This window comes from Larimichthys crocea, chromosome XI (genome assembly GCF_000972845.2).
Source record: "Larimichthys crocea isolate SSNF chromosome XI, L_crocea_2.0, whole genome shotgun sequence".
NCBI classification, from domain to species: domain Eukaryota; kingdom Metazoa; phylum Chordata; class Actinopteri; family Sciaenidae; genus Larimichthys; species Larimichthys crocea.
Genome location: NC_040021.1, coordinates 11251808 through 11276403, shown reverse-complemented (window position 1 = coordinate 11276403; position 24596 = coordinate 11251808). Strand labels below are relative to the sequence as shown.

Sequence of the window (24596 nt, the reverse complement as noted above, 5' to 3'; positions counted from 1 at the left end):
AAAGTTCCATTTAGATTAAAGTTAGAGTCCTGGCCAAGACAGATTAAGAACAAGTCAAATTAAAAACAGATACAAGACACAGAGCGGCGCAAAAGATCTACGGTAAAAGCCATAAATTCATCAACATCAGTTAAAACAAACAACATCCCAATGATTCAGTCTCCAGGTCTTAATATGGATTTTAAAAAATGCAAAGAAATCAGATCTTGGAGTTTTGTACCACAATTGTTAGCTTTAATGGGTTTTAAACAGGGCTCATTGGTCTCAACAATTCAAGAAAATAATGAATTAAAGAACATTAACATAAAACCAACATTGAAAAAGGCAAAAAAAATATTGTTGAATATTGTTGTTCTCATTCTTCTTGCTTGTGTGTTTTATTCTAATTTAAATAATTAAGCTGTTGTGTGGGACTTGTGTGATTAAACATTTTTAAACCTGTTAAGTGGTTAGTTTAAAATATCTGTATTTAGCTCATAGTGAGTTTAGAATAAAAGGTTTTAATAAAGGGGCGGTGTTTAGCTCGGTTGGTAGAGCCACCGCCCCATGTGCGAAGGCTCAGTCCTTGCTGCAGAGGCCCAGGGTTCAAATCCGACCTGTGGTTCTTTCCCGTCTCTGCCTGCATTTCCTGTCGCTCTTCAGCTGTTTCTATCAAAATAAAGCTTGAAAGGCCAAAAAAATGTATATTTCGAAATAAAAAAAAGGTTTTAAGAAATAAAAGCCAGGTGTTCAGGGTGACACTGTGTATTGTAATGAAGAAGGAAAGGCTCTATCTCTATCTTGAGTAAGGATCAAAATTTGAAGCCTAGACAGTTGTCTCATGCCAGGGAATCTAATACAGTTTAACAGTCTCACAGACTGGTCAGTGATCAGATATTAAAGCCGACCGTGGCCTCGGGGAGACACCAGTGACATCACCCACAAGCCTCACTTACCGCTCCTCACGCTGCCGCGTGTTTAACTCAGACGGGTGGAAAAAGCTGCTGAGTTGGATGTTCCTACCAAGACTGACTGAGAAGTGTAACAGTACTCTTGAAAAGCACAGGCTGTTCCCTCAAGACTTCCCTCTCCCCTGGGCTCTGGGTGTCTCTCTCCCTCACCCCCTCTCTCTCTCACCCTCTCTGTCTGTCTGCCTCCCTTCCCCTCTCTTGCCTGGCATATTGATCCACTAAATGCTTTCCGAACATCCCACCTCACTTCCTGCATGTGTTGTTTCTCCTCCACTGCGAGACCTTTGGGAGTACAGAGGGAAAATCTAGCCGATAGATTTTTCTTTTTCTTTTTTCCTTCTTTTTTCCAAGGAAAGAGGGCTTCTTTTTGTTTGTTTGTTATTTTGCATTTGTGTGTTTAGCTAGAAGAACTATTCCACCCTGAGTTATGCTTTTGTAGGGAGTATTATAATACCTAGTGCTGAATTGAGACTGTACAGTAGGCAATTGGCTCCCTTTTATGCAACCAGAAGCCTGATGAAATTATAACCCATTTTTAATACAATTTCTGTTTTGTCTGTGTCACCAAATATATCAAATTTAGCCATTTGATGAATTTTCTATAAGTCCTTCGGAGCATATTTCTTATATTTAGTTTGTAACACCACAGATGGCAGTGATACGATTTAAAAAGATAAAAATGAATTAAAAAACTTCAAATTCATTATATGAAATCAAAGATGGCACGTGAAGTAACAAAATTAATTTTCTATTTGAACTGGGGTACTGCCAACATTTGTCACTAACATCACTATGTCCATGTTAATATTTAGTGTGCACTGATATTTTATACACAAAAGCTATTTTTCTTGCATAAATTATGCACGGTATTGTGACAGTATAACCCTTAACACTAGTGGCTTTGTCGAGAAGGGGTGCAACGATTTCACTATTAACCTCAGTTTAAAACATCACGTGTTGTAACCGTAAAGCGTCAGCTACACCGAGTGTTTCTGTCACTTACAATCAACAAAGTAGCGGTGGTGTTAAGAGTCTTTCAGTGCCACAAAATCAACAGTAACAAAGCAAAAAAAAAAAGAGCATTGCACCATTAAATAAATTTAACGCTCGCCAAAACGGCCGGTGATCCCGTCAAGGTCACAACATCTGCATAAAAGATGTTCTCAGTTTTCTCAAGTAGAAAAATGATCGTGTGATATATGCACATATTGATATTATGTGATAATATCTACACCTATAGTGTTGTGAAATAAATTAATGCATTACAAACATTAACCTTGAATTTTTCCTCAGACTATATTCACACCACTAAAATCTAAAATCGTTGCATTCCCAGTGTCATGTGCAAGCAAGCCAATGTGTCATTTATTTGTTGAATTTCAGGTCATGTTTTTCAATGGCACATATTCTTTTCATAGAGTTACTTTAGATCAGGGGTGTTCAGACTGTACATGAGGCAAAGATACTGAAAGGACAACAGGAAGTTGGTTATTACGGTGTGGACGTTATTGTGACCCGATTGTCAGCAGTGTCTGTGACACACAGCTTATGGAGGTACTTTAAAACTCTTAGCAACACATTTAGTGTCGGAAAATTGTGCTCCTTCTTGGAGTCATAACGCGGTCAAATCAGAGCATGAAAAAATGTTACACACATTTTTACATTTAGTGTGACTTACACGCTCCAAGGAAATCATATCCATAAATCTGAACTCCAGACACTCCAGAACTTGCCTGAGAATGATCACGTTTGTTACGTTTTCTTCAGTGTCGAGGTAATGCAGTGAGAGCTGGCTGTACATCCATGGGTACTTAGTTTACTTCTAATAAAAAATAAATACGTAAATGAAAAATGTAAAAAATATAAAATTCCTCTTATACTTGTGTTTACATCTCCCAAAGCAATATGGAAAGTTTATTTCCAACAGTTAAAGTATGATTACCAAATACCAATAGAAGTAAGAAAAAAGAAATAAATAAATAGGTGTGACAAAATCAAATCTATATAAATATATTATTTTTGTCATTACTGAGGCTCAGAATGCCAGAATGAGGCACGGTTGTCTTGATTTTGTCTGAGGGGGACCCACAGAGGCAGACCTTGCTTTAGATCCACCATAGCAACACTTAATTTAGTTGAGAAATAGTAGCTTTATAGCGGTGTCTGTGTTTAATACTTATTTAATAGGACATCATTTGAGCTCTGATGACAAAGTTAGGACCAGAGACTCACTAAGAATAACGTTGTATCCCAGTTTAGAGACAAATTGCAGCAGGTTAGGTTCTGGAGTTCAGCCCACTGCCATCCGCACTGATTGTATGATATATATCCTAACATAAAAAGCAGGATTTGTTTATAGGATCCACTTAGAGACACAACAGTCATAAATTTCCTAAAATAAAACCTTGGTCATACAGTTTTGTTGTGTTCTGCCAGCACCAAACACGTCTCATAATAGAAGCCAGCAGCAGTCGACTGCAATCTGTGCTGGTAACACAAGATTGTATGTCAGGCTCCTGGTTCACTTCCACTACAGCTTCACTATGTACTGACGTAACTGTGTTTGTTCATCTCAGAAAGAAGGGTCATCCATTGTATTGCCATAACAGCACTATTTATACACGCGCACGCTCTTGATGTCTTCATCCCGGCCTGAATATCTCACACAGAGGCGTTGACTTTCAGCCAGAAAAAAAAAACAGCATTGCTTCAGAAATAAAGCTGAAACTATTAGCGTGTGCTTAGAGGAAAAAAACGGCGGGGTGTTTTCTGTGGCAGGCCGAGCTGAGTCGTTGTTGTGGACAGTCGATTTGTGTGCGCGTGAGAGAGAAAGAGGGGGAATTTGACGCCGTAGCCTCCACCGCCTGCCGCTCTTGAGACACGGCATCACAGCCACGGCGACGTGTGGCACAGTAGGTGATCCTCTGAAAGTAATGGCATTCAATTAAAAGAGAAAAGGACGTTTAATCGTGGCATAGTGCCGTGGTGTGACCTCTTGGGGGCGGGGTGGGGGCTTTGATCATGGAATCAGTGGGGGACAGCGGCTTGCCCTACTTCATGTAATAAGATCACAAGTGGCCGAGGGCTGGTCATGGAAAAGGAATAATCACATAGTGTAATATGAATGCAGATGTCATGCCTTATCGCTATTAGCATAGAAATATTTCCTCACAAATTCTTTATTACATTACAAACTTCCTCACGACATCCCAAAGTTTTTTTGTTTTTTTTTTACTTATTACAGTGCGGCAGCATCATAAGAAATAAGAAATGCCCCACCCTGCAGAAGATGTTAAGAGAACTTATGTGATCAGTCGTTCTAAAAGTGTCTTAATATTTCCACAAGGACCCTCTAAGCTCCGCTCTAAGCATGCCATCCTGTATTATAAAGTGCCAGCTGCTACAATTATAGACCAGCACCATTGGTGGGCAGGGAAAAACCCCCTCCTCCCTGTAACACCTGCCGCTAATCAGCTGACTTAAGTTCTCCAGGCCCGGTTTTGGCGGCTTCAGGTGTGTGAAGCAGCTCAACACAGTTTTAGCAAGAAGCAGCTGAAGCAAGATGTGTAAAGTGAATAAACATGGTGCAGTTGCATGAGTGTGAAGTCCATCCCTCCTCAAGAGTTTGGATGTGAGAAACAAGAAATGGATTTTATGTCTTGTATCTTCGAGGAAAATCAAACAGACTCACGGATAAGATAGTGTAGATGACAGGCAGATCCGGCTTCTCTGCTTTGCCACAGCCGAGTGTTTGGATGAGCTTGGTGGGAAGGTAGCAGCAGACGGCTGTTTGAGGAAACCAGCCTCGCTCAGTGACCCCTTAAATGTCCAGCTGAGGCTGATAAAAGGTCACGGGTCCAATGGAAAAACTCTCACGTAATTACAACTCGCGGAAGGTATGGTGTCAGTCACTACTGCCAGGACTCAGTGCCCGCAGCTAATAGCAGCGTTAATATCCCCATAGCATTACTGTATGGTGTTAAATGATGCAAGAATTTTCTGGACTGAATTAGCATTTTTTTTTTTTTTGTGACTGTGATTCGAGTCGCTCTTGTTATTTTCTGCTGACGATGGAAGATTTATTTTGAGGTTTTTTTTGTAGTTGTAGCGCCGTAAGATAATCTGCGCTCATCTTTGATCGAGTAATCGCGTCATCGTGTTGGCAAATTAGCATGTTTTAAAAAGTATGTCCCGTTAAAACGGCGGCGTTCAACCCCTGCTGAGTCTCTGACATTTTAACCATTTCAATGAAAAGCCACTTCAAGCTTTTGCTTTTTTGGAAGTCAACGCTCGCCGTTTTTTTTAGCGTTTAGCTCTGTGTTTCTGTGGTGTATTCTTTGCTTGTGGGGATTTTCTGAGACCCGCTGTAAATGTGGTGGATGAATACAAGCTGCCAGACTATTTTGGCAACCTACACCGCTGTCTCGCCCTCGCCCGACCACAGATAGGGATCAGCAGTCTTTCCTGAGCGAACGTGGCTACCGGGATAACATTACAGCCTTATTTTCCTCCGGCCACATACACAAAAGATTAGTAAAGCCATATCCAATATCACAGACTGTCAGGTCCCTTTCCAATCAATAGGCTTAGATCAGAAACCAATCTATACACTAAGATTACATCATCAAAATAAAGATATAGCAAAAGTCTATACTGTATGGGTGCCTTTAAAGTCTTAGCCGATACATTTGAGCAGCATACGTCTACAAAGCCAGACTCAGTTTTGCCCGTGTGTCCACTTAACTGTAAATACAGGCTGCCCTCTGACCCCTTGCCTCTTGCTTTTCACTTGTAGCACCAACATGTCTATCTAACAGCACATGTATGAGGCCTTGTTTGCTTTTTAGGGTGTCAGATACAGCTGGCAGACTGCAGCTGAGAGTCAGCGCCCACCCAGAGGCTCTGCGTTGGCCTGTCCTCACTGTCTGGCAGGTGATAGATCAGACACGGAGGCTAACACGTGTTCCTCTGAAGAAGGGGATTTAGCGAAGCGCTGACCTCTTTACAACCCTCCGATACGCACACACTCGACTCACACAGCGTACATACACATTCATGTACACGCATGCCAAATGTATATCACCCCTGACAAGTGACATGGAATCGGACCTTGAGGTACATGTCCCCTGGTGGCACCCTTTTCCCCTTTATGTCTTTGCCTCTGTGCGAACACCACAAACCAAACGCCCGCTGCGCTAATACACCAGGGATCCTGAATCGACCTGGGTCGTCTCCAGCCGCGCAGATGTTTTCGATTACAGGCACATTTGTGGTCAGTGTGGCTCAGTAATTCACAGTAATACCCCTTGTGGACACGCCGGCTCAGATTTATGAAAAGTGTAAAACATGATAAAGAGAGCGATGCCAGCGTGCACGGTTATGGGAGAACAACTCCGGTTTTGTCTTGTCAGCCCATCGGGGGGTTAGAGCAGGTGGGACGCCATCCTGATATGCCCCCCCCCCCTTCCTCCTGTTGTCCCGTAACAATTTTCCTTTACCCTCCATCTCTCTCTCCGCAGCCCACCCAGACTGTACCATCAAACAAAAGCTGTCCGATGCCTTTAGCTCTTTGCACGCTTGCAGACTCAGCCCTCAGAAGTAGCTCTAGAAGGACAAGGTCCCTGTGCCTTGTAAAGGGTGAGCGACTGTGTAGGAGGGGGGGGGCCGCACGCTGCATCCCTCTGATTTTTCCCAGCTAAAATAGGGAGCTCCTAATCTCCCTTTGGCAGCGTTAGCCAGCCAGCCAATTCTGACACATTCTTTAGAAAGAAGCGCCTCTGACAGGTGAGGGGCTGAAAATAGTTGCGTGAGATACACGTACGCACACACACATGCACACGGTCATATAGTGGCGCACAATCTTGATACACATTGTATGAGACACATGCACTTGTGTGATGAAATCAGTTCTCCGTAGCATAGATTGAATAAATCTCTATTTTTGTTTTATTATCTGGACTAGTTTTTGTTCTTGGGGGAGTTTTTATTGCGCACTATTTTTTCCACTTAATTAATGTTTGATTTGTTCTGCATTTTTCTAGTTTTGTTTATTCAGTGTGCGGGCACGTAGCCATTGAGGATGCTGATTTGTATGAAAATTTGAGGGTTTTAACAATGTTGAGGAGTTACATGCCATAATTTAACATCTGGTAGATGTTTTATAGGATTACAATATAGGATTGTATTTATTTCACCATCTTTAACCAACAAAAAGATTTAAAAAATAAAGGATTCATTATCTTCCCACCAGAAGATTTTTTATGTGGAGGTTTGGCAACTACTTTGTTTAAGTGAATAAGCATCTGAGTAAATAATAAACACATAAAAGAACAAAATAAATCCACATGACACGAACACACAGAGGCCGCCACATAAAGGGAATCACGGCCGCTTCAATCAGGAATGCGCTTTAAGGTTGCACAAGTCAATAAAGATATTGAATGTGAAAGGGAAGCCGGGGTCAGGTGGCCGTAAAGATTGCTCCTATGCAAACATGCCTCATCGTCTTTCCACACACATGTACACACACACACATGTACACACACACACACACAGACAGAGCTAGGATGAACTGTCAACTGTATCTCTGTGTCTCAGGCCGCCTCTTTCATGGTCTACACTAAGTTATGAGCATACTATACTGTACTGTATATATGATCTTACAGAACATTCAGCACACACACTTCTACCATCACCCATTCCCCATGCTCTCTTACCCCATAACCCCACCTCACCCCCTACATCCATATTTTGGCTGCCACACTTTATGAAGAGCCAGCAACCATAAAAAACGGATCTGGATGCTTTTAAGATGATCCGTGCACCCGCCTGGCCCCCATGTCACAGGCTCTCTCGCTTCCGAGACCCAAGCCGAACCCGATTGTCTTGAAGCATAGAGGCTGCTGTGGTTTTTGGGCCTGAGGTGTGGAATGCGGCGCTGACGATGACACAAACCGCCCCTCCGCCCCTCCACAGCCCCCTCTGCAAGGGGCCTCATCCAGCTGTCTTGTTGTGGTCAGATTCTCAGTACTGTGCCGTATCACATGGGGAGGAGATAATCCCGCACTGGTCGGATCAGGCGCTGGCTGGGACAGGCAGGGCTGTCAGGGAGGAGATGTACACCCGATGCTGAAAGCGAGAGAAAAAGAGACAGACAGAAGGAAAAGTGAGAGAAAAGAAAAAAAAAACAGAGATCTTGCAGAAACTGATACATTCAGCCAAAAAGCAGCAGCTTGTTCTATCTTATTCCCCAACCCTCCCCTTCCTCAACATTATTCAGTCTTTTTTTCCCTTCTTCTTTCTGTCATTCTCTCTGCCCTCCTGCTTTGGGTCTCTGTCGTTTGCAGCGCCGCTAAGCTGTAAACTGAAACTGGTTAGCGCTGAGCTCTTAATTCTTGTCAGCGTCTATTAATTATGGGCCAGTTGGATGTTCCAGTTCAAACAGCCCCCGCGGATCTTGGAATTCTAACTCCGGCTGTTTGGTCACTTGTCGCTTGTTGCAGCCACATGACCCTGCAGCCCACAGCAGGGAAAACTGTGTGTGTGTGTGTGTGTTTGTGTGTGTGAGAGGAAGGTGGTAGATGTCAGGGACAAAGCCAGCAACAATTCGCCCGTCTGACAAGTCTATGGTGCAGTGAATTTAGCATATACACCTGCTTAATATGTTTTTGTATTACTCCCTAAGCCTTTACTAACTGCATATCTCTCTATTAGGCCCATGTGTGTCATTAGATAGAGAGAAGCTATTGAATTGATTTAATATCTGGAGTACATGCACACACTTTCCTGAAGCACAATTTATAATTTTAAATTTACCTTAACCAAGAGTAATGGTAAGAACAACAACTAAAGCTCTATATATCGCAAACCCAGTTTCCTAGCTGCCTAACTGACTAATTAAAACTGCATCCACATGTGTTCAAAGAACAAGAAGTCTATTTGCAAGGCTTATTGATTACTTTAAGGCGTACAAATGGAAAGCTGTGTTAGGAGAGGGGCTCTCGATTTAGCTTCAATCTGCCAGGCATAAAATGATCTCACTGTGTTTGCTGGGAAGAATGAGCTCCCTCTGGGCACGGTGGGTAATTAGGTTAGTGGATAGTCGGTGTCAGGAAATTGAAAGACCATCCTAATCGGATTCCTTTGTTTCCAGGGGAATCAAAGGAATTTATATGAGTCACTGGGAAATCTCACACGACTCAATTCCACTTGACCATGTAAAAATCTGTTTGCTCTGCCTCGATGCTCAAACAACGTTTAATACACGAGTGTAAATCCAGCAAATAAGGTGCATCTGATGTCCTCTGAGATGGCTTCCAAGATAATCCCAGATACGTCCGTTTGTATACTAACTAGATACTTACACGCTTACATCTGTAACAAGGCGGTATTGAACAATCCCTCTTCAGTTAAAAGGTCAGAAAATAAAGAAAAAAATACAACTCAGTAGTCCTAATTATAAAATATTTGCATATGCAGTTACTAACACAGGAATAAATTACTACATTATTCTAAAGTCTTTATTGATTTGCTTTATATACAAGTTCAGAAAAAAGCTACTGAAGAAATACTTCTTTGTTTTGATTGTACAGAGTATGTCATAATGAATTTAAAAATAATAAAAACGTTAAAGTCCTTGAGAATGATTTATGACTCAGCAAAATATACACAAAAAGGCTGTTATCATTAGAAGTAGTTGTAGCTATATAAGTAGATGCAATTACATAAAAGTGGCACTAAATCTAATGATGTCAGATTTAATTGATAAAGGGGGAAAAATGAACCAGCGAACAGAACATGCAGTTAAATGGGAGCTCTTTGCTCAGATTAGTTTTACTTTATTTTATTCTTCTAAATTGTTTTCAAAGTGCATTTAGTTTAGCTGCCATTTATACCTGTACGTTATATATTTTTATATATATTTTTTTTTTGCAGGTGTACGTCTGGACCGGGTGAGAGGGGGGAGACAGAAGTACAAACGGAGGCTGGACGCAGAGAACAGCGCCTATCTCGGCCTCACCATCCCCCCTCCAGCCAAAAAGCCATGTGAGTCACATAGTTTGGTTTTTCTATCTCGTATATCAAAACAGTAATTTGTAACATTTATAGAAATATTGTGACTTATTTATTGCAATTAGAAGTGCATTCATTTAAAATATCTGAGGAATGTTGTAAATTTCTGCCATGTTCAGTTATGCTATCACCAGGTCTGTCTGCCAGCTTTTATTGACTTTGTATTATATTATCACGTGCTAAAAATGAACATTTTTCACATGTTTTATTTCATAATTTATTTGTTTTTGTTATTTTCTTCTTCTTTTTTTTAAATCTGCTGTCAGCTATTAATCTCACACATTTCTCTCTCTTCTCTCTCTGCCTCCGTACTTCCCTCCCTTTAGTGACAAAGATCGTTTCCCATCTGTTGGTGGTGGAGCCAGAGAAGATCTATGCCATGCCTGACCCCACCATGCCCGATGGAGACATCAAGGCCCTGACCACGCTGTGTGACTTGGCCGACCGCGAACTGGTGGTCATCATTGGCTGGGCAAAACATATCCCAGGTAGAGAGACACACGGCTGCTGATGAATTAATTAATTTTTTGGAATACGACTTTTGGAATATGTTTATTTATTCATTTGACATTTCAACAATAATGAGCATTTAATAAATAATATTACTACTAACAAATAGAAAGATTATCTAACCAGGGTTGGTTTTAGTAACTGGATTTGTAAAATGCAGATTCACAGGTCTTGTGTTGTAAACCCACATTTCTCCTTTAATCTGCTGAGATGAATACAGTATGAGATTACTGAAGTAGTTCACTCACTGTTGCACACACACAAACACCCTCACACACACACACACACACACACACATTTATGCACACACAGGATAATTAACATCTGCTACTCATCTGCACCTAAGGGAGAAGCTAGTCCCATATTCTAAAATCTAATCAATAAAGAGCAGCTGAAACCTTTGATTTGACTGGGTAGGGTGGGAGAGTCAGGGGGAGGGTGGGTGGGATCCGCCCCCATGTCAATGTATTCCATTTCAATCCCAGACTTAAAGAAAGCAATCCTCTTACTTACTTAAGGAGACTACACAGGGCCTATTGTGAAATTGATTTATTTGGGAAAATACTGATGGATTCTCCGCAGTCCTTGTTGACGAATTCTTAAATAAGACTTGTTATGCAAATGTTCTCTGTTTCTATCAGTTGAAACAGATGCATGTTGTTTAAAGACAGCACAGGTTTATCTCACAGTAGATGCATCTCATTGAGCCAGTCAAGTATACAGCTATTTCAGCTCGATTCAGCATTTTCTAATCGATTGACTGACAGTTATTTCCTCAATTAAACTATTAAACGCCCTTCACAACTTCTCAGAGCACAATCTTATCCATCTTAATCCATACTTTTTTTTTTTATCAATTGTGCAAAACCTGAATATATATAACCACAGATAAGATATTTGATTTACAATGACTACAAAACAGAGAAAAGCAGCTCATCCTCACATTCTTTGGTCAACGTTTTTGCTTTTAAAAACTACCTGTTTGTCACAGGATGATACACCGTCATTCACATTCACAACTGTTTAATGCAATATCACCTGTCAAACTCTTTATCTCATTTAGCCCAGTATTCGTTTCCCCTTTCCGTCTGTAAGCGTAAACTAAACGTTAAGCGTTCCATGCTGTGTATGCTATTTATAATGCCTTTCCATTGGCTCAAGGTGTGAGGTTCTCTTAAGTAGCAAGCGTCTAATTAATGCCTTTTTGCTTGCTGACATGAGAATTTTTAGTAAATATTTGTTCCTGTTGTCCAGTTCTTTTGAGACAAGTAAACTCAATATCAAATCCCATGATCTTCTTAGCGGTAGCTTGCACTTGGAGTCCAGCAACTGGAGATTTTTAACCTACCTGTGGAATTATTCAATCATTTCCCAGCAGACACACTAACCAGCTGCTTACCTCTCTGCTCTGTCCAGTATTCAGCCCCAAACACTGATTTGTCATCAGCTTTATGTAATTTGGGGTGGTTGAAAGTGTGTTGATCCCAAACTTGCCCTGGAAACCTGAGAGGATTGACTTTTTAAAGACACAGGCGAGCTGTATGGTCTGATTTGGAGATTTGGCTTTGAAGGCAAGGGTGCTGCACCGGGAAGATGCTTTAACAGTTACAAATGGAGGATCACTCACCTGATGTTTTTCAGACAGTAAAAATGAGGCCAAACGGGGTTTCTGCAATCTAATTTCTTCAATTTAATCATAGCTACAGGGGTGCAGAAATTAATTCAAGAAATTTACATACAGTCATATTTTTGGACCTCAATCTCTGGTACATTTTCCATGTATAACTATTGATCTTGAATGCTACAAAGATCTAAATCCAGACCTGACAGAGTTATTATGGGGGCATGTGACACTCTGGGGACATTTTACCCGGGGCCACCAGGTCAGGGTGTCACCAAGTAACGATTAAGACAAAAGGGGTCCCTACAGTTTAACAGTCCACTCCCACCATTACACTCATAGCCCACTGAGCAAATGGCCTTAACGATGAGGTAATAAGAGTCATTACTGCAGATCGCTCCATTAATGTAAAAGTCCTTCAACATCCATATGTGGAGACCTGGGTGGAAAAATGCAAACGCTGAATAGGTTTTCTGTTACATGTTGTCACTTTGAACGCTTAAATATTTGTGGTGACTCAGGACGTTTACTTTTAAGTTTACTTTTCTCTTCATATATGGAAGAAAATATTTGCATTAAATATAAATTAAAAGCTTGAAAACACATTTTCCTATCGTGAACAACACCATTGGTAGACGTGGTTTTTCCTGTGCTGTGACTGGTCATTGGGCAGCCTGATTGAATGATACACACTGTCATGAAAGTGGAAACAGAATCATAGCATGGTTGGCAAGGCGTCAGGGAGGTGGGCGCTAATTTGTGCAGCTGTTAACACACACACACACACATCAGACATGTAAGTGTACACAACATGTGTAGATTTATATTCCAGCCAACGGCATCGAGCGCCCTCTCGTATTTAATGTCCACTCAGTTCAGCGCTTTCTTCCTCTTTCCTCTCTTTCCTCACCCAGACTGTCTCTACCATCATATCTTTCATGCATACTCGCTGGCTTCCTCGTTCTCTTGTTCCCCTGGCTCTCCCCCTCCTACTCCTCCTGCTCATATAGGGCCCTCTAGTCTCATTATTACCTCTGTCTTTTTATTAGGCCCATTAGGGCTCTTAGGAGGCCTGTAATGATACTAAATGAATAGAGAGTGAACTGCTGTCTGTTTTAGACCTAGCTCTCAATGACAGCTTCAAGCCTCACTGCCAACCACTCAGTTTCTTCATTGTACTGAATAGGGATTCAATTACTTATCTGATCTGTACCTGTACTGTACTGCTGCAGTGTGTGAGTGCTTTTCTCTTTTCTGAAAACAATCACTGACATCCCACAGTGTGCTGAGGATTGGGTACACAAATTGACACGTGGTATAATGTAAAATTATATCGTACAGTTGTTCAGCATGACTGATAACATCATGGGGTGTTACTTGCGGATTTACAGTCGTAGTAATAAGATTTTCATTTCATATTCAAAGATGAAATGGACTTTGACACCAGACACCAGGGTTTGCATCCGTATGTGGTTTGGTTTCAGCAACAAAACCACTTTAAGGTTAGGGAAAGATCATTCATTTAAATGTTAATAAAGTAAACATACTTCATGCCAAGACAATTATCTTCTCCTTACTATACCCAAATGCCTAATAACAACAACAATAAGTTATTTAAAAAGATTTAGATCTTGTTGGCAGTGAAAATTATTATTATTTTTTACATTATCTGGCATGTAAATTAACAATGTTTAGTATTGTTTGTAGTAAGTTAATGTAATCCATGCTTCATTGCATATCTTTAAAATGTGTTGCTACTGTGACTTAGTTGTATATGAAGGTAATTCATATACAATATATATAGAAACGGCTAACTTGACAGCTAAAGCACACTAGCTATACGATAGCTGGTGAGGTAGCAACAACTACCTTTAGCTAAAGCTAAATGTACTTTCTTTTTAATTGAAATTGCAAAATGATGAACTTGAACCGTTATTTTGGTAATTTGGTTATCCTACATAACTAAGTATGGTGGTAGCTACGATGGAGGGGGGAGAGATCTTTAACTAGCTTGTCTAGAAGGTAACTAGCCTAGCGTAGCTCATCTTTTGACTCTCGTGAATTCACACTACGTTCACGTTGGCTGTAAATCACATTTAAATGTATTAAACTGTAGATATTAATTTTGACAAACTAGTTCAAAGAGACTAGTTTAATAGAAAGGTGTCACCGTGGCTTCACTGAAGATCAATCAAGACAATTATTTCCTTATAATCAGCCTTAAAATGTATAAAATGACTTAGTTTCTCCTTTACTGCTCTTTGCCTTTGCAGCACAGAATAGGCACGTAATAATCCATTTTCTTTTAGTTCAGTCTTGTTGCTTTTTGTCATCACAAGGAAGGAAAAACTGCAGAGACAGATATAGACATTTCCCAGTTTGCTCAATATTGTGTCATGTTTGGTCAAACAAGAGTAAATCACTAGGGTGACATATTGATATTTCATCAGTGGGAATCACCCTCCGCAGCGACACTTAACTCATCCACCTCCGGGCGACGCACCTGAAGTTCGGGGGCGACCCCAAGGGATCCAGGAAGTCACTTCATCACTTCAGTAAATTGAGTGGAAAGAATAAAAAAACAGAGGATGGGGAAAAGAAAAGGATGATGATGAAAAGGTGGAGACAGTTGAAGAGGGTGACAGAAAAAGAGTATTGCAAAAAGAAGAAGAGTATATAACAAAATAAATGTCTCAACCTTAATATTAAAGTTTAGAGGATTAATGGCATCTTGCACAAGTATCTTTTGGAGATGAATTCATGAGTTGCTAATGCAGCCTACAGTATCTACATTCAGTGATCCCGCAGTCCCTCCATCCCCCCACTAAATGTGTACCGGATGTCCTCCATCAGCTGTCTGTTTGTCAGATCTGAGGCTTGGATCGATCCCCCTTTCGCATTTGGTGGACTGATTACAATCTACTAATCAATGACACCCCCAGCACTCTTTTCTCTCTCCCTCATTCTCTCTCTCTCTCCCCGTCGTTTCTCTTCACCACCTTTTAAGTCAACCAGCCCTATTCCCTATCCATACAACCTCAGATTTAAGTAAGCAGACTGGAGGGTTCAAGGCCCTGGTCAATACCCCCAATCACCTTCCTATTCACTACAGAGTAGTGAAAGGTATTGTGGCACTTGAGGTCCTTTCAGATGTCCGTCTGTTTGATGTGGTGTGTGTGTGTGTGTGTGTGAATGTTGGAGAAGACTGTTGAAGGGTCGACCTCCAGATCTTGGATGAATTGCTAACTCGAGTTCAGAAGGTTGAAGACGAGACAAAAGAATCAAGAAGCTGTTTATCACGAGGAATATGTCTTTCCCACTATAAAAGCATTACGTCACTCAGTGATAATGATAATTACAATGATTGTGTTTATGATTAGCATAACTTGGTGTGGTAACCGGCTCTAATTGCAGGCCATGAAATGCAGTTGAAAGTGTTGGTGAATAAAAATAGTTTGGGTTGATTCTTTTTGCTTTTTTGTCAAATTACAACCACCTTTTTTTTAAATCTCACAAAATAGTATTTCACACTTAACTCTACAATGGATAGAAATGAAGCGAACGCAGCATCTCTTTTATCGCTCAATAATTTCTCTAAATCTAAAGCTGCTGTTTATGTCAACACATCACTCCTTTAACTGACAATAATTATCTTCAAATTTTATGATTTGAATCCACTAAATTCTGCAAAAATAGTTTCAAATAAAGCTAATAATAAAGTTTAACCTGTTCAGGCTTTTAACTGCTTAATTGTAAATGCAAAATGCCTCTTGATAATTCAAACAACTTAATGGATTAACTTCATATAAAGAAACTGACCTGAATGAAGGAATGAATCCTGCTATTTTAGAGTAAGAGTTTGGCATCTCATTTAATTTTGATGGATAACTTCATATTTTGACAGACGCTGACACAAACCAGAAATAATGGTGGAGTGACTGAGGCAGTTTTCGTTTCAGCCAGTTTAATTAAATCAGTTTTAAAATCCTGAATTGATTTTTTTTTAATTGTTTTTTTTTTTATCAAGAATTCAGTTTGTTTCTTTCTTCTTCTCCATGACAAGAGCAAGAGATCGTTCAGTTTCCGAGTGGATTCGTCTTTACTAATCGGTGCCTCGTGCACTTAAGTACTGGGCTGCAGAAAGACTGACTGTCTTGACGGTTGAAGCAGGCCTGGCTCATGTTTCAAAGGCCTCTACACTTGACTGATTTATATTCTTCCCTTAAGCCACCACATACTGCCATCGGCCTCTGTTTCATGTTGGACTTCTCTGGGGATTATGCAGCGTTATATACAGTACACAGCCCATAAAACATATGGAGCACTTGAGATGGCCAATTACAGTGCAGTGAGGTTAATGGGTTGGTCTCATGATTTGTCATGTGCATATAAAGTTTGAGTGCCAAGAGGTACCTGGAAAGAAAATCTTACATTTCATTTATTTTTTTTTATTCTGCAGGTTTTTCCACTCTTTCGCTGGCGGACCAGATGAGTCTACTGCAGAGCGCCTGGATGGAGATCCTGGTGCTGAGCATCGTGTTTCGCTCGCTGCCCTGCGAGGACGAGATCGTGTACGCAGAGGACTACGTGGTGGACGAGGAGCAGGCGAGGATCTCGGGCCTGCTGGACCTGCATGTTGCCATCCTGCCACTGGTGCGACGCTACAAGAAGCTGCGCATGGAGAAGGAGGAGTTTGTCACGCTTAAAGCCATCGCCCTCGCCAACTCAGGTATAGTTAACTTCCAGTCAGACATTGTTTAAACCAAAAAAACTTCCTTTAAAATTCCAGATTTTGCTGAAAAATTGCAGTCATTTGGCCAAAAACTCTTTATTTTGCTCTACAAACACACACAAAAGGTGTCACAAGTTCAACAGGAAGGTACATCTCTATGTTAAATCTTAAATGAATCTAGATAGTTGACGTTTAATTAAAGCAAACAAAGGAATAAAACACAAAAAATGTCAAGCGGTTGGTCTGTATCTGTTGAGCTGATCACTTCCACAATGAGGGATTCCTGATAAGAGGGGACAAAAAGGTCAGACACATGGTTGTTTAATTTAAACACTCCCTGCGTGGGAGACTGTGTGTGTGTGCATCTATATTTTAATTTGTGTGCACACACGTGTGTGTGTGTGTGTGTGTGTGTGTGAGTGAGTGACTGTCACATTGCGCTCTCATTCTCTCCATCTCCATAACAGTAGCTGCCAGCGCGCCACAGCCGAGGGAGATATATTTAGCATTTCATTAGGAAAACAGGGGCTGTCAATAAAATGTGTTAAGTGGAGTGGAATGAGCGTCGGGGAGCGACGGGCCTCGTTTGTTCCAATGTGAAGATGCTGCACCCGTATCGACAGTTTGCTTTTCATGAGGCCGGGCCTGTCCCCCCACTAATCAATGCCTGTTAGGAGTCTTTTCTCCTGCCTGACTGAAAAATGAAAAATGCTGAGCCCAGAGCTTTAGTCTTCTGATGACAAACTCTCCACGGGAGAGCGGAGAGCGAGAGAGAGGGAGAGAGAGAGAAGGGAGGATAAATGGGAGGGGAGGGATGGAGGGAAAGGTGGTGGTGGTGGGGGGGTGGCGGTGATGGAAAGACAGGGATGTATAAAGGTAAGGGAGAAGTGTGAGAGAGGGAGGCAGGGGTTGAGAGGGAGGCTCAGGGAGGGCGAGAGGGCAGCTTCGGCTCGTTTGAACACAGTCTCGGAGAGGTGATGGAAAGACAGGGATGTATAAAGGTAAGGGAGAAGTGTGAGAGAGGGAGGCAGGGGTTGAGAGGGAGGCTCAGGGAGGGCGAGAGGGCAGCTTCGGCTCGTTTGAACACAGTCTCGGAGAGCTTCGGCTCCACGGGGTCCTGTGGGTGTGACAGCTGTGGAAATTCATGGCCATTGATTTTGTAATTAGCGGAGTATCGACGGGATTGACGCCAGGCTGCTGACGGATTACATGGAAATTGTTTCTTCAAAGTTAGTTTTGCATTCCGCCCCTAACCTCCTTCAACACATGCACACACACACACGAAAACGCTCGCCGTGCGTTTACACACACTGACACACATTCGAAAACATATTCTTTCTTTGCCTCACCCCTCCTCTCTCTCTCTCTCTCTCTGTGCTTCACACACACACATGCACGCACAGCCAAACGAGGATCAGATCAGTATTAACATGAAGGTTTCAAATGAAGAGTGCTGGAACACATGTGCGGTCCACATAGCCTAGTTAATTTCCCAAGATAGAAACGCAATTTACACAGAAGGCGACTGGTAAAAGAGACTTAATCAGTCAGTTAGGAACATAATTAGCCTTGTACTTTCCTTTTTTCTGCCTCATTTACATGTTTGTACACGGTCTTACTTCACTCCACAACTTTCATGACACACAGCAGAGCCGATCTAATTCACTCACACACTTCAATCAGCAGCCACGTTTGGTTTAGCTTCAGTAATACATCGAGTTTAGGACAAGGCGAGTCCATCTTATCGCGTTAGATATACAGAGATGAATTGTTTTGATTCAATTATAATGCTGAATTGAATCCACATTTTGTTGTGCACAGTTTTATCTATCAGTTAATGAATTGTGGATATGATACATCCACAGATGAGACCTGACACTGTAAGTCTGTGCAGTGAAATTGGCTGAAAGTAAACCGCTGCTTGTCCATTAAAACACTGTCTGTCAGCTTGTCCTTTGGAGGACAAGCCTGTATTTTTTTTTTTCTGACTGGTAGACTTACACATAGAGAGCAGTTTTTAATAAGTCTCAACTGGTTTTATTTTAGAGCCTATACATAAGGGGGGCAACTGCTCTTTCTTATGGAAATGAAGGCCATCTGCCGCCATCATTCAGCTGAACGATATCCTAGTAATGCAGCCATCTGAATTCATTAGCAGGGGGGATGTATGTGGTCGCGTGATACCAAAAGAAATGAATCTTTTTCCTGTCCTACCATATATTTATACAGACCTACAGTACCTCTCCCTCTCTCTCCCTAGAGACTTGGCCACGCATAGGCATTTATTTAAGGAGCGTCATTAACCACTAACAAGAGAAAACCTCTCTCCAAAATTGCATGTTTGCAAAGACAGGCTGCAGAATTTAAAGCTGCAAAACACCAAGTTGTTACAGCTGTGGATCTTTTGTCATACTGCAGATCAAGAGAAAAAAATAGCATTTCATTTGATATAATTTGTCATTTATTGTGTAGCTTTATGAATCTTCTTTCTCTCTTTCCATCTTCCATCCTTCCCCAACCTTCCATGCTCCAGACTCCATGCACATAGAGAATATCGAGGCCGTCCAAAGGCTCCAGGATTCTCTCCACGAGGCCCTGCAGGACTTTGAGGGCTCCCAGCATCCGGAGGACCCTCGGCGGGCAGGCAAGCTGCTAATGACCCTGCCTCTGCTCCGCCAGACCGCCACCAAGGCCGTTCAGCACTTCTACAGCATCAAAATGCAGGGCAAAGTCCCCATGCACAAACTATTCCTCGAGATGCTGGAGGCCAAGGCTTGACACCTGGGCCAGATGTTTGACAGACAGCTGCATCACCCAATGGGAGGCGAGGGACAGCCCATTTAAAACGAAGGTGGTGTGCCAATTGACAGTGAAAGGATGAAGCTTGGACTACTGAGTCATTTTAACACTTTTAAATGGTAATAAACGTTAACGTGAGATGGTTTTAAAAAGGGTGAATATCAACCTGATTGACATGGGATCATGATGATGTATATAAAGATGTTGTGTACAGAAATCAGGCAACTGTGGTCTTGTTATAACCAGAGACCCATTGCTCTATATCACCTGAAGCTTCTGTGAATTTGTTTCTTATCTTATTTTCATCTCAAAATGGAAGTGTGTTAATATAAATGTCCTGAAGAACTGTACGGCTACATAGCCACATTACGTGTTTTTGTTTCTTTCTTTCATATTTTCTAATCTCAGTTGTTAAAGCAATAGTCTCTAACTGGTCTACATATAATATGTGTACTGTATATTGTGTGAAATTGCACTGGGCGGGGGGCGGGAGGGGGAGAATTGTTATGACATATTCTTATATGCGTCATCAAAGAAAGCCCGACCATGGGTGTGTAAGATTCTCCATTTCCTCGTAATATATTTACCTCGTAGTAGCTTCATCGACTCGGCGGTTTTAGTCAACTTGGTGCTTACAGAAGGACAATGGCTGGCCAGTGATCATAGTTCACAAAGAGTTTGCACTAATCATCTACGAATAATGCGGCAATAATGGGTATTGTGCTAGCGAGCTCTGTCGGGTAGCGTACGAGTCTCAGTCAGTGTTTTTTTGCTTCTAGTGACTAAATCCCCTCCACACTCATCTCTGTGTTCAGTGTCATACACAAATATTGGCAACTAAGCATACTGTGAAAAATACACACGATAAGCTATATTCTGTGTTGAGAATTTTTAAACTGAACTGTACGACGTGTTAAAAGAGGGTTGTTTTATTGTTGTTGTTTTTTTAAATTCAGGTAAAAGACACACTAACAGCGACATCTATGCAATTTAATGCAATCCAATCTGCTTTTTAATGCAACCTGATAGCCCTGCTGGAAATACGACCTGAGTGAAGTTTATAATGTTGAGTTTGTGTCAGATATGTGCTGATTCAACTCTATGGTAATGTTTGAGCCTATAGTTTGTGACGGTGCTGTATTAGATTGCATTATATTGTATAGGTTTGGCTTTTTTTCTTGTGTTTACCCCCTTTTGTTTAGGTTGTATTCTCAAACAAGTGTCACTATATTGGTCACATTTTTGCTTATATGAGATACCAAAGCCTGTATGCTAGCCTCATGCATCTAAACATTAAACACATGGTCCTGTATTTTGTTCTCAGTGTGGACTATAGGTTGACTCTGCTGTCGCTGGGCATTAACACAGAATATTTATACGTCCTGAACACATTAAAAAGGAAAATTGTTAATTGTAAAATATTAGGCATAATATCTCCCCTTTTTATGACAAACACCACATTTGAAACAACTTTTCCAAACCTCGCCTGTGCCTAATAAAATGGCCACTGTGTGTACACAAACAGCCAATAGATGTTCTCACATGCAAGTACACATAACTGCAATGTCTGACGCTTGACAAATAATGTTTTACCCTTTTGAGTTTTGAGGTGGAAAGTTTCAAATAAAAACAATTCACCTTTTTTTTTTTTAACTGAGGATTTCGAGCCCCTTTGTCTACTTGATTGTTAAAATTGAACGGCAGCTCTTGTTGAATATAACACTGTAATAGATTACTTAAAGGTTAAAATATTAGTGTGCAACAATATATTGACACTTGTGTTTCCGAGATGAACTCAACAACGATAATGATGGAGCATATCAGACCTCAGATTACGTCTCTCTGAAGTTCTGTATCTTCTCTGCTCATCTTTAACAAAGGTGCTAATCATTCAGACTGGCACTGTGTGTACATTTCTACAGACACTGACACTCTGATGTGCACAAACTAAGTTAACAAATCTGTATATTCCAGAAGTGATAGTAGACTTTTATAGCGTAATATCTATCAATTGTAAACCAGTTGCCAAATTATTCAAAGAAAGCAATCAGAATAATGTGATACAGTTATCAACATGTTATCGATAGATCAAACTAATACAATAATAGGTTAATCAGCCGCTCTTAGGACTTTAGTGAGACAGATATTGTCCCTTATGAAGACTTTCAAGCAGTAGTGTCTTTAAAGTATCAAGTGCCATTAGCTTCTGCCCAAACGAGAAGAAAACATGAAGCCAGGCGGCCAGTAACTACAGACACAGGCCAGTTTCTACACTTGAACAGATCCCCACAGGAACAGACGCTATTGATTCACTGTAATGTAATGCATAGATAATTATAACCCAATACAGTAGAGAATACAATTCCCACGATGCACTTCCCTAAATGTGTAACCAGCTAATCCATCCTCCGTTGAAGTAATAGGATGTATCCTCTCTGTACAGTAGCAAACCAAAGGGTAGAGTCTTCAGATATTTTAAAAAGAAACACAACTGCGTTTTGTGCCAGCCGGTGAACATGACTGCTGTTTATTTACAATATATTATTAACGCTAATTCTGCCATTTATAAAACCTACAATGGTGGTTCTAACAGATGAACAAAATGAAGACCTTTTATCTTTTTTTTGTTCAGTCAATACATGCATTGATTAAACACCTTTGTCGATATGAGACACAGCGTGAAGTCTTGCTCTGTGGTATAACTAAGAGATGAAATTATCATAAAAATGGTTTTATTGAAGAGTCTTTCAATAAGCTCCATCAGCTCTGGCCAAAACAGTCAAACTCTGGCCATCTCACGTACCACCTCATGTGCACTTTGAAGATTGATAGCAGATAATTGTTTCTCAACTTTCCCTGTCTTCTCAAATTAATATTAGAAAATAAAAGAAAAATGCTTAATTTATTTTCAGAGTTCTAAAACGGTTCTACTGCATCCAATTAATTCTAATTGTCTCCCAAGCTGAAATTCTCAATAGAAATGGAGCAATTAAATTTCAGCTTTGGCTCTACCTTGGGGACTAGAGACGTTTTATTTCGGTTGACAGTGGGGAGGGTTTGTCTAAATCTTTACAAAGGCGATTTCATGGGCGTCTGTAATAGTTTCATAACAGAGCGATCACTGGGCTATGCAAGGCAAATATGGCCACCTATGTTCCTTGTGTTGTGGAGCATCAGATGACATTTAGTTGTGCTTTGTTTACAATGTGGACATACTGTACAGTGCTGTACACTGCAAATGTATCGTGCATATTTCACCGTACTATACTGTAGCTGCTGTGCATTGATATGACTATGATCGTTTGTTTAAGTTGCCCGTTTAATGAATTTCTCATGATGCTAGCAACCCACCTGAATAGCTGTATCTATTGTGAATCAGTGTATCGAGTCAAGTGAGAATAAGTCCTCATATTTGGTCTAGGGTGGGATGTTCTCTTATTTTCTTTCTCCATGTCTTTGTGTCTCTCACTGCGCATCGATTTTGGTTATCAGCACAGCAGGACGTATAGTGAGTGAAGTAGTCTAGACCCTATACCTCAATTCATATTTTGAAAATTACACTGGGTTTGGAAACGGGCCATGGGTTCCTCCTGGGAATCAGTGGCACAGAAATAAAGTGACATCACTGACTGGGTATTAAAAAAAATGTAGATGAACCTACTGCAATTGGGGAGCACATTCCTCGGAGGAGAAAGCTGCTTATTCGCTGTTCCATTTGCGGACTTATCTTATCTCCATGCACTCTGAGATGACGAGATTTACATAAAACATGGAGGAACCTCCCTGGCCGTTCTGGTCCACGGTGTATAAAGGACCCTGCTTGGTGTATGTACCGTAGACATGTGATTACCCAAGAGGTTTACTCCCCTCAAAAGCAATATGTTAGCAATTGTGATATATGAATCAAGTTAAAAGGGAGATTTGGTTCATTTTAATTATAAACTTACCCTATGCTTGGAAAAAATGGACAGGGTAACTATGCACACACACACACACACACACACACACACACACACACACACACACACACACACACACACACACACACGTTCAAAGTCCTGGTGGGAAAAAATGTGAAAATGTTGGTCAACCACAGCTGGGTTTCACTGGACAGTTATTGTGTGACATTTTCTTGTGTTTTGTTTGTTGTGTTCATGCCTATAATGTACCCATGTGTAAATATATGCTTTTTTTTTTTTTTTGGAGTGAGTCAGATCTAACGGTGCACTGAATGTACAGTGACAATAAAATCACATGGTTTATGTACTTCTCTGCAAATTATTTCTTTATCTTCAAGTCAACAAACATGGGAAGGAACCAAGACGCAAACACATTCTGTACCATATTTACGTCAGCTTTACATTGTCCTTTATTGATGGCAGGAGACACCCACATACTGCTGTCCGGTTTATTCTACATGAACGTGACAATGTTTTGATCCATGTGGTCTTCATCCTATCCTGACCACAACCCTCAGACCAGAGGAAGACCGTTTGTGATCTAAATGTTGTCATGTAATCGCATGATAAAGGAAGAACCAGCAACAAGACGGCAGGATGTGGGTTTTTTTTTCTATTTTTATGCATCATCTGCATCGATTTTTGGATGCATGTATTTATTGATTATTGCCTCAATTTTCATTTATTTATTGATGAGGAGGACAACAAACATGAATCAACATTTCTGTAAATGTTACAGTGTTAGCTAGGTGGCAAATTTTCAACTGCAGTGTTTTGGTAAAATGATTTGAAACCTATAAAGTCATAAACTAATGTACTGTGTAATAATAACAATAAAACAGTATCCTTTAGGTTTGTAAAGGTTTTTAAGCACCACTTTGATACACGCTTGAAGAAACAGAATAAGACGGCTCATGCTTTTAACAAGAAGATAAAATTGCAAGATGATGACA

At 40.8% G+C, this 24596-nt stretch overlaps 1 protein-coding gene across 8 annotated transcripts in view; it reads left to right on the top strand.

Annotated features, from left to right (window-relative positions):
• Positions 1-24220, top strand: part of esrrgb (estrogen-related receptor gamma b) — an 89801-nt gene extending 65581 nt beyond the window's left edge. For all 8 annotated transcript variants that reach the window (XM_027284485.1, XM_027284482.1, XM_027284481.1 and 5 more), the window contains 4 exons: positions 9885-9995; positions 10349-10510; positions 16613-16882; positions 19419-24220. In XM_027284485.1, coding sequence (XP_027140286.1) covers positions 9885-9995; positions 10349-10510; positions 16613-16882; positions 19419-19663 — 788 coding nt within the window. In that variant the 3' untranslated portion in view covers positions 19664-24220. The remainder of the gene's footprint in view (positions 1-9884; positions 9996-10348; positions 10511-16612; positions 16883-19418) is intronic.
• The last annotated feature ends 376 nt before the right edge of the window (positions 24221-24596 follow it).